General features: G+C 54.1%; 2 protein-coding genes across 2 annotated transcripts; both read right to left on the minus strand.

Moving 5' to 3' along the window:
* Positions 1-285: 285 nt before the first annotated feature.
* HOXA1 (homeobox A1) lies at positions 286-1,708 on the minus strand. The gene is made up of 2 exons (XM_051610777.1): positions 1,072-1,708; positions 286-648 (listed from the first exon to the last, which is right to left on the minus strand). Exons 1-2 carry the CDS (start codon positions 1,685-1,687, stop codon positions 293-295), a joined length of 972 nt encoding a protein of 323 aa, XP_051466737.1. The 5' UTR covers positions 1,688-1,708; the 3' UTR covers positions 286-292.
* Positions 1,709-5,987: 4,279 nt separating this feature from the next.
* HOXA2 (homeobox A2) lies at positions 5,988-9,031 on the minus strand. The gene is made up of 2 exons (XM_051612261.1): positions 7,874-9,031; positions 5,988-7,135 (listed from the first exon to the last, which is right to left on the minus strand). The coding sequence occupies exons 1-2, from the start codon at positions 8,253-8,255 to the stop codon at positions 6,390-6,392; spliced, it is 1,128 nt and encodes a 375-aa protein (XP_051468221.1). The 5' UTR covers positions 8,256-9,031; the 3' UTR covers positions 5,988-6,389.
* Between the last annotated feature and the right edge of the window lie 1,426 nt (positions 9,032-10,457).

The raw sequence follows: 10,457 nt of genomic DNA on the forward strand, positions 1-10,457 counted from the left end.
GGAGACCCTTATGCGTGCGCCAACGCAGCTCCACCAGCAGAAAGGGTTGGGGGGCGAATGACAATCTCCTGGCACCAAGGTGCCAGGACCCGACAGCGGTGAGGCGAGCAGCCGGCAGACCCTGCATCCCCGGGGCCAGGCAGCAGCGGGGCGAGAAGGAGGGGCACCGGCGCGCCGGGACCTCTCGGGGAGACCGACAGACCGAGGGACCGACGGAGGGACCGACATAAGCGCGGTGAAGGGACGCGAGGCCGGGGCGGCGAGGCGGGCGGCCGTCGGGGCGCGGCGGGCCTCAGTTGGTGGCAGGCAGGGTGTCCGAGGCGGAGGAGGCGGGCGAGGCGCTGCAGGGGGACGAGCAGGACTTCTCTGAGGAGTCCTCCGCTTTCTCCTCGCAGCCCGTGGGGGTGGCGGGGGAGATGGGCAGCAGCCCCTCTTTCTCCCGTTTCTTTTGCTTCATCCGACGGTTCTGGAACCAGATCTTCACCTGCGTCTCGTTGAGCTGAAGGGAGGCGGCGATTTCCACTCGCCTGGCTCTGGTCAGGTACTTGTTGAAATGAAATTCCTTCTCCAGCTCGGTGAGCTGCTTGGTGGTGAAGTTAGTTCTGACGGTGTTGGGTTGCCCCACGAAGCCGTACTCACCAGCCTTGCCTGCGAGGGGACATGCAGCAGTAAGTAAGCGCAAGTGATTTATAGGAGACGTAATCAATATGTCCACACCGGCTAAGCGATAGGGAGCAAGAACTTCTTAGGATAAGAGGGAAGCCCCGGCAGGGTGAGTGATGGAGTGCGAGGTGCTAGACCGGAGTCAGCCTCTAGTGTCAGAGGAAACTTGATAAGTGGTTTATGAATTACAAGAAATATGACCGCGGCAGAGGCGGAGAGGGGGAGTCAGGAATAAGCGGGGCTGGCTTCCAGCGCCGCGGGCAGATGGCTGCAGCTGCTCCCAGAGGTGCGGGCCACCCTACCTGCCCGGCACCCCGCGGGCCACAGAGCCACTTTCCCCACACCCACGGCAAAGAGAGAGAGAGAGAGGAGCGTCCCTCCTCCCCTACCCTACCGCCGGCCACTGACCTGTTTTGGGTGGGTTTCTTTTCACTTTCATCCAGTCGAAGGTTTGCGCCGGTGGCGAGGTCTCGGCGGAGGGGGAGCGGGCGTTTTCTCGATGGCCGGCGTGGAGGGGAGACAGAGCATGGTTGTAGGTGCCCAGGGGCAGACTCTGCTGCTCCTGCCCGTAGGGGGGAGGCACGTACTGAGTGGGCCCCCCCGCGTAGCCCTGGTGAGGATGCTGCGCGGCTGCGGACGAGGAGATGCTCCCCGAGTACACGGCAGGGGTGCAGGGTGGGAAGCTGCCTCCCAGCTCCGCGTCCTGCCCGAGGGGGTAGGGGCCGTACGCCGGTCCGAAGCCCTGCGCGCCGTAAGTCGGGCCGCAGCCGGGGTGCGCGTAGGACACCCCCAGGCCGCTGTGGTGCTGATAAGCAGCGGGCTGGGCCGGGGGGTGATGGTGGTGGTGGCGGTGGGGGCTGATGGGCACCCCGCGGCCCGCGAGGAAGCGGTCCTCCCCGCTGCAGCTGCTGGCGCTGACGGCGCAGGGCTGGAAAGTTGTAATCCCGTGGTCGGGGTGGTAGGCGCGGGCGGCGCAGCCCCCCGCCTCGCCTCCGAGGACGGGGTACTCGAGGAAGGAGCTCATCCTCGTGGAGTCCTTCTGTCACGCCGCCACCGGGTCTTCAGTGTCCTACGGGGCCGCGCCAACTTTCCCACTTCCTCCATGGGGCCGGCAGGAAAATTACACGAAGGTACAGGCAGCGGGCAGGCACGTGGGGGGCGGCAGCCAATGGCTGCGGAGCCTGCGGGACTTTCCCGGCTCCTGCCGCTGATAGATCGCCGCGTCGGGGGCATTTAAACGCCGAGCGCTCCGACGGCGCGCCACGGCGCGGCGCGGCACCGCGGGGCAGGGCGGCGACCCCCCCCCCCCGGAGCGAAGGGGGGGCGGGGGAGGGCCGGGCCAGGCTGCCGCCCCGCTGCCGCCACCGGAGTCCTGCTCGCCGACTGATGATGAAGGCAGGAGAGACCCGACGGCTGCGCACGGCCAGCGGAGCTCACCGACAGTCCCCTTCAGGGTGAGTGCTGCCGCAGCGAGGGTGCCCCGGCGCCTCCCCTGCTGTCGGCGTTGTCAGACCGGCGCTGGGCACCTCAGCTGCCCCCTGCCCCCCATCCCCCGGCCGGGGCCGCGGGGGGGCGGTTGAATCCGCGGTACGGGGCTGGGGGACAGGGCGGTGGGAGCAGCTCTGAGAGCATCTGCCCTGGGGATGGGGATGAGATTGGGACCGTGGATGTAGCTGGGGGCTGCTATAGGGATAGAGACAGGGACGGGGATGAGGATAAAGCAAATAATAGGATGAAGACCAAGATAGGGGTGTGAATGGGAGTGGAGACAGGATGGGGATGGAGATGGGATGGCGATGAGAGTGAGAGATCTCGCTGTTCCTGCCCTGCCGCAGACCCAGCGCGACGCGACGCCAAGAGTTAAAGGGGCTTGTCCAGCCTCATCACCAGGCGGCTGCGGACATTAGCATGGAAATGAGCCGCTTATGGGACTGACGGCCATTGTGCTCTCGTGGGCCCGCATCCCTGCTCCCCCCGCACCTCTGCCAGGCTCACCCGCTCCAGCCCTGGGCTGGGGAAGGGGAGGAGGAGCCGGAGGCAAAGGGATGGATGATGGGGCGGGGGCCAGCGGGCTCCGCAGCCCATCTGCTGGGTCCCCGCGGCGCCGCTGCCGCCTGCCCGCCCTCTCTGGGATCGGGCGGGAGGGAAGGCTGCCCGGGGTGCCACGGGTCGCAGTCCGGCGTCCCGGGGAGGCGTCCCGGGGCAGGGGCAGAGGAGCGGCGGGAGGTACCGGGCCTACAGCCCCGACCCCTTTGTCCCTGTGCTTCACCACCCGGGCCGGCAGTGGCAGGAGGTGGCAGATGGCTAGCGGCAGAGGCGGCCCCAGGACCCTTGGGAACCGCGCTGAGCACCGACACAAACCTGCCTCTCCCCACCCCCACCGAAAAAAAAAAAAAAAAAAGGGTCCGTGAACAGAGAAGGAGGGAGGGTGCTGGGATGTGGGTTGCAACCTCGTATGAGATTTACGTATGCGGAAAAGGAAAAGGGAGGTAAAGGCCGGGCATCTGTCCGTCCGGGCGCACCCACCCGTCTACAGGGAGAGACAACGGCAACAACTAGCCCATTTCAACAAGCTTCAAAGAGGCGTCCTGCAAAAATGTTAGCCTCGGGGACAGATGGATAAAAGTCGTGTCCCCTGCCACCAGGGCTACCCCCTCTATTTCTGCAGGTGCATTTCCAGCCGACTCCTACATCCCTCTGTTCTCACGCTCGATTGTTGCTTGTTATGAAATCCATTAGTTATTTCTACTCCGCCACCTCTCCCTACGATCACGCACACACAAACTCCTCAAGCTCCTCCCTCCCATATGAACTGAAACAGCCTCTCCTAGGTGCAAAGCTTTCCTACTACTATTAGGTCAGCCCTTATCCCCTACTACCTCTCCACTGCCAGGCAAAACCGAAAGGCTGCTCTCCACCACGCATCTATCTGTATGCCCTCAGTATTTCTATATGTTCTGATTTACTACTCAGGCATGGATGGTTAAAGGTGCTCTGGAAAGATTCAGTTTCTTAAATTCCAAGGGGGCAGGGTGGAAGACAAGAGCAACAACACTCCAGAGGCATTTATGGCATTATACTGCACCGATTTTGGCTATGGCTACGGCTGTAAACATATTTATTTCGTCCTTGTAAACCAGTAGTGATAAATAACTGTATAAGGCAGAGAAAAAAAAAAAAAAAAAAAGGCAGGCTGCTGGGAGTGTTTACTAATAGAAGACCTGGCATCCTTCCAGTGCTTTTTCAGGCAGACAAGAAAAAATGCATATTTTAGTATAAATAGATACGTTTTACCCGTAATTTGCGCCGAATCACAGCACCTCTTGCAGTCTCCAGCATCCTGAAATCTTTTTTTCTCTCCCTTTTCGTACCATTGTCTCTTTGGTTGCATTGTCTCCCTGGCGGGGACTGGGGTGGTTGCTGCCTGTGCTGTGGGTGGGGGCAACATCACGAGAAGGGCTGGCTCAAAGAGGAACCCCTTTTTTCCTCCCTCTCCGTGGATGGGGGAGGGAAGCTGGAAAACTGCACCCCCTTCCCTCTGCCCGCAGCAGGCCAGGCCCCTCCGCGGAACCGCTCCGCGTTTCCTGCCCCGGGACTGGGGCCGAGGGGGCAATCCCAGCGCTTTAGGCTTTTCCGTGGGATTGCCCCCCCGCTGTGGCCCCAGGGCTCACCGGGAGACTCGGAGGCGACTCCTGTCCTCTGAATCTCCCTATTTATTTCAAAGGAGTTTGCAAAAAGTTTAAATCTTGTTGCTTCGGTTTTGTGTTGTGTTTTGTTTTGTTTGTTTGTTTGCTTTGTTGTTGTTTTTTAAAGTGGAGTCAGCATCCAGAAATCTGGGTACAAAAGAAACCACAGCTCGTATGTGCACGTTGCAGCCCAGTTTAACCCAGTGGCAGAGGAGTTAAAATGCCGGTGAGGCTGCTCGCTTTCCTCAGGGACAGGGCTGGAGCAGAGAAGGACAAGAAGCAGGGCCGAGGTTTCGCCGCTTCCACAGCTCAGCCAAGCTGTTGTTTTAAAAGAGTAATAAAAATGAATTATGACTAAACGCCTTCTCACTTAATGGTTTTAGACGGGGATCCCCAAGCCCGGCAAATACGTAAGAGGATTTTTATTTGTGCATGTGTTCCTGCAATTGATCTATTTGATGACATTCTCATTCATAGAAAGAGTTTGATTTATGACTTTCGGAAGAATTGCGTGCTGCCCTTCCAGCAATAACCCACACATCCCCGCTTCCACAACGTGTTGCAGAGCTGGGAGACAACACTCCTTGCACGGACGGGCAGCAGACCCCCGGCCACAAGCCCCCTGGCCTGTGTAATGTACCCACGCACTCACACACACACAGGGAGCCGCGCTCGCACCCGCCCGGGATCCCCCAGCTCCGGAACGGCAAAACCCTGCTGGCATCTGTTGCTCAGTTTTAACCCGCAGGACGGGGCTCACCTCCCGCTTATGGGGTCCGACCACGCGGCTAGCCGGGTGGCAAGCAGTTTGGTGGAGATTTCTGAAAGCCCATCTTTGCTGCTGCCAGCAGAGAGTGGGGAGCCCCAAGAAAATTGGAACTTCAAGGTCTGAGTTTTCCTTTTTCGTTACAAGTCCTTCGCCCTGCAAGAAGTTTTAACCAGAAAAATATCTTCGATTGTGCCCCCGCACGGCCCCTCAAAAGGACAGAGTGGAGGAACTGATTTCTCCCTAAATGCTTTTTTTCTGCCCTGAGTTTCTGCCACCCTTTTGATTTTGCAAGCACTAACTTCTCCATTTCCTCTCCTTCTAGGGCTGGTTTCTTGGACCGCTCAGCACGTCAGAAGTAACCAAACGCGTTCTCTGTGAGCTCTGATATTTTTAAAGATACGGTTCCTGAAACAGCCTGCTGGCTGCTCAGCGCTACTTTCTAGAAAAACAGAATGGTTTCCCCAAAAAAAGCCTTTGGTGTATGTAACAGGCTAGTTTCTGCAGGAGACTCTTATCCTACTGGGTCTCTCTGATGTTTTGCCTGTAACAGAGAAAGTGCTCCTTCATGCTTTTGTTACAGCTCAGCATTTCCAAGCTTTGTATCCACATGGCGTTAAGATGCTACATTTATACATTAAAAGAAAGAGGTATCCATCAAAGCTGTGAATGGTTTTCGTTTCTCTGGGTGTTTTTGTTCGTATTTTTTGTTTTGTTTTCCTTGTGAGAACCCTGGCAATAAAGAATTTGAACATCTTTTTTCTCTCTAATAAGTGTCCTAGAATTCCAACTGGGGAGAGCTCGTAGTCAGAATGTTTTGATTATTAGTAAATTTAGAGTACAAGAGAGGGTAGAAATACTCATCGTGTTAATAGTCTTAAAGAGAGAGAGAAAGAAAGAGGAAGAAAGAGAAAGAAAAAAAGAGAAAGCTTCTTGTAGCAAACAAGAATTTATTCTACCAAAAATACTTATGACAATGCATCCTAATGCAATACAAAAATAAAAAGAAAGTGAAGATACAATTCCTATATGATCACTTTCTTGCAGACCTCATATATTGCTTTCATAGAAGGACCTAGAATGTGGCTAGGTTAAAATCGAACACAATTAAAACTTCGTAAGAAACAGTAAAATGGCACAATAGAGGGAGGTAATAAACAGAAAATACCAACCAGGGAGAGGGAGGAGGGAAAAAAATAAAATTAATTCAAGGGAAAAATAAAGAAGAGTAAGGAGGAGAAAGCAGGACACTTGGAGAGGACGTCTTTAATTTCTCAGTAATTCAGATGCTGCAAGTCAATTGTAGTAAGTGTGTCTGTAAAAAAGTCAAAACTGTCAGCAGAAATATCTACGGGACTGTCCAGGGATCCTGGCAAACTGGGGGAAACTGCATCTGAAAGCTGTAGGCAGGAATCTGTGGAGAAAACGTTAAAGTCCTGTAAAGAAGGGACATCTAGGGCCTCAGGACTGTCATTGTTCAGGCCAGCTGCACAGTTCTGGGCCATTGTTGAGAGGCAGTTTTGAACAGTGGGTGACTGATGTTGAAAATGTTTCAGATTTTTCTCATTGCTCGTTAAAGGCGAAACGGGGAAAGTTTGGGACTCGCCATTGTGCGCATTCTGCGCCTGCTGCTGGGAGAGAGCATTCTGCTGGAAAGCGTAGCCTTCCCGCTCCAAGAGAGCGCCGGAGACGTTGCTGAGGGCTTGTTCAAAGAGGGATTTCTCCTCCTCCTCCTCCTCCGCAGCTTTCTCGGGGTCCTCTAGGCTCTTAAATTTCCCCTCGTTGTTTTGGTTCTCCTTGCACTGGGTCTGTCTCTTGTGCTTCATCCTCCTGTTCTGGAACCAGACTTTGACTTGTCTCTCAGTCAGATCCAGCAGGGCTGCAATCTCAACCCTCCTTGGTCTACAGAGATACTTGTTGAAATGAAATTCTTTCTCTAGCTCCAAAAGCTGGGTGTTGGTGTAAGCCGTCCTCAGCCGCCTAGATCCACCGCTACCACTATCAGGGATTTCAAGGGGGTCTGTTAAAAAAAAAGAAAGAAAAAAAAAAAAAAAGGAAAAAAAAAAAGGAAAAAAAAAGAAAAGAAAAAAAGAAAAAGAAGCGCACCACCACACGCACCCCAAAGCATCACCGCCAGAAGAGCGAAAGCAAAAACACACGCACGCACACACAAAACAGATAAATGCAAGGATTGAATTTCAGCACCCGAGCACATCGCATCCCGGGACGCGGGGGGGGAGGATGAGGGGGTGTGGGGGGGGAAGTGCTCTCTCTGTGCGTATGTGTCTATATCTATATGCCCATATAGCATAAAATAGTAACTGCAACAAAATGGCCGCCTTTGGATGCAGTAAACCCATTGTGTTGCACTGCTGAGCGCCCAGTGCTGCGTGCCTCTCGGCCACCTCCGCAAAATTACTGCCTCCAGCTCCCCAACCTCCCCACACCAGAGCAAACTTTATATTAGCCATACAGCAATTTATAATTAATGCATCAGCTGCTTAGCTGAGCGGGAGCAATCTATCACTCTTCATTACTGTCAAATATCCTAACTCTAGGACGGCGAGACAAGAGAGGTCAGCTCCAACTCAAATAAATCATCCCGCATTAAACAAGTTTGGGGAAAGTTTGAGTTTCCAGAGAGCCCCGCCAGCTCCGTCCTCCCCACCCGCCCGCCCCTTCGCCTCGTCCCCCCGCGAAGCCGGAGGGATGCGGGGAGCCAAAAAAGCGGCCCGGCGGGCCAAGTCTTTGGACTGACCTTTGTGGCTGAGGCAGGCAGGTCCAGCGGCTGAGGCGGAGGCCGAGGCGGGCGGCAGCGCGGATCGCTTGGACGCCTTTTTCTCTTTCATCCAGGGGTACTCCGGGGGCGGCGGAGCTCCGGCGGGGCCCGGGCTGCCGCTACGGCCGCGGGGGCTCGCCTTGGGGCGACCGCCGCCGCTGTGGCGAGGGTGGCTGCCGGGGTTCAGGCTGGGGATGGTCTGCTCGAAAGGAGGAGGAATCAGTGTCGAGTGTGAAAGCGTCGAGTTCTTGATTGATGAACTTTGAAATGTATCACCGACAGGGGGAAAAGATGTCAGGCACTCAGCAAGCGATGGCTGGCTATTGATAAAACCGATCTCTCGCTCAAATGCGAAATTCATGGCCTTCAACTGGCAGCCCCCGCGGAGAAAAAGTTCCCTCGGATTCAGGGGGCTCGGGGGGGGGAAGGCCCAGGAAAAAGGAGAGAGAGGAGAAAAAAATATAGCATAGAAGATCGCTGGTGGGGTGTTTTTTTTCTAATTCACTGATTACAGCCGTATGGGGACCGTGCTACTATTAAACTATTGAATTCATGGAGACAAGGTTGAAATTGGACCGAATTGGCTGTCACATGATTGCCTCTGCCCAATGACAATTTGGGCTTTAATCAAAAGAAGCCACTGTCTGTTTGATTGATCCAAAAAAGTCGGGAAGGAACGCCTCATTGGGGGCCAGAAAGGCTTTATTTACACTTTTTTAAAAGAGGGAAATGATATCTCGAGTATCTATCCCCTTGGCGTCCTAATCTGAAATGACCGGTGGTGGGAGGGAGAGTGCGTGTGCGTGGATATGTTTGTGTGAGAGGCTGCGAGTGTGTGTGTGTGCGAGTGTGTGTGTGTGTGTGTGTGCGTGTGGCTGCTTGTCCTGCAGCTTGCTGCCTCCATCGCCTCCACCCGCACACTCTTCTCTCATTGTTTGGGACTGTCAGGAAAACGCTTTGCACCTCACAAATCATTTAAGCACCTCAATCTGACGCCTTGAGTCATTAACAAAGTAATCCATTAATCTTCAAAGTTTTGACACCGCCAAGCCCCCGCATAAGAAGTTGCACCCAGGCAGGAGTCTGAAGCAGAGGGTCTTGATTTTTTCCTAGGAATAGGACTTCCTCCAAAAGTAGTTCCTCCTTCCCGGCTCAGCCTCGATGGGCTCCTTTTTCCTTTTTCTTTTTTTTTTTCCTTTTTTTTTCCCTTTCCCCCCCCCTTTTCCCCTTTTTTTTTTTCTTACTTTTTTTTTCATTTTATTCTTTTACCCCCCCTTTTTTTTTTCTATCTTTCTTTTTTTTTCTTCTATTTTCTCTTTTTTTCTTGGCTATCGCGTGTACAGTACGGAGAACAATTGGCGGCCGATGCGGAGCCATTGTTTAACAGGATCTTCTTCCTCAGCAACCTTGCTTCTAGGGGAAGAGTCACATAGGCAGCAGCCCTTGTGCTTCATGACTTCCCTCTCCAGTTGGCTTCCCGGGATTGGACCGTAAAACATAACCCTAGGAGTACCTCTCTGGGCGAGCCAAATCGCGAGGCTGCAAACCCGTCTGGCTGTTGCCTCTTTAAAAAAAAACCCAAATCCTGTGCCTTAGCTTGCAAACGATACTCCCGTCTGCTGGCATAATTTGCTTAATAACCGTAGTAGGCTGGGTCTGGTGAGTATTTTCGATTACCAGGAAATGTATGGGCTGGTAGCGGGTTTGTTTTCACCGGGCCAGGAAGAGCGAAAATGCAGCGGGAATATGACTTGAGGGACGGGACTCGCCTCGGACGCTTGGCTTTCGCTGCCGCCGTCTCCAGTCGCCCCTGGTCGAGGCAAGTCCCGAATTTGGATGTTTTGGGCACAGTTTTCCAACCAGACCGAGGCGAGAGGGAGAGCGATGATGGCCACAATCACCAGCCTGATGAATCCTATGGTCAGAGCTGCCCTGGGCAGCCTGGATGGGGCTTGACTTCCCGGGGTGCCCGGCGGGATGGGGTGCGTCGGGGGGTCGGGGGGTAAAGGAGCATCCGAGCCGCTCTCCGCCTTCTCCAGGAGCCAGGGACTATCTCCAACGCGATGCGGTGCCATGTCTCTTGATTTTCGGAGTTGCGAAAAAGGGGTCGGCAAGCGTCTTTGCAATTTAAAAAAAGAAAATAAAAAAAAAAGAAAAAAAAAAAAGGAGAAAAAGAAGGGGAGGGGGAAGAAAGAAAACAAGACCCCAAGCACTCAGCGGATCAGCCTGCGTCCAGACTGCATGAAGTGCATTTTAAAAATCGGTTTTAAGTTAATGCACCCACAAGATGTAGTATATCTGCGAAGGCATTGGAGAGAGGGGGAGGGGCTGGGAAGCTTTAAATGGGCTTTTTGGTGGTTGCTTGTTTAAATAAAATATAGAACGAGACTTGTCATTTAATCCCTCAAAAGGGATGCCTTACAAATATCGATGCTGCTGGAAAATGCAAGGGGTTTAATTTTCTTGCTTTTAGTCCAAACAAAGCTCTGGTGGTGTCTGCGCGCGATCAATCTTGGCCGCCAAAAGGTTTGACAGCTACTGGCCCTTAAGAACACATTTAAAG

Source organism: Apus apus, chromosome 2, assembly GCF_020740795.1.
Source record: "Apus apus isolate bApuApu2 chromosome 2, bApuApu2.pri.cur, whole genome shotgun sequence".
NCBI lineage: Eukaryota > Metazoa > Chordata > Aves > Apodiformes > Apodidae > Apus > Apus apus.

Excerpts from the sequence above, each read along its gene's own strand:
- HOXA1 (XM_051610777.1), bottom strand. The coding sequence starts at position 1,687 with ATGAGCTCCTTCCTCGAGTACCCCGTCCTCGGAGGCGAGGCGGGGGGC. Across the intron at positions 649-1,071 it reads AAGAAACCCACCCAAAACAG|GCAAGGCTGGTGAGTACGGC; the intron begins GTCAGTGGCCGG and ends GTCCCCTCGCAG.
- HOXA2 (XM_051612261.1), bottom strand. The coding sequence starts at position 8,255 with ATGAATTTCGCATTTGAGCGAGAGATCGGTTTTATCAATAGCCAGCCA. Across the intron at positions 7,136-7,873 it reads TGCCTGCCTCAGCCACAAAG|ACCCCCTTGAAATCCCTGAT; the intron begins GTCAGTCCAAAG and ends TTTTTTTAACAG.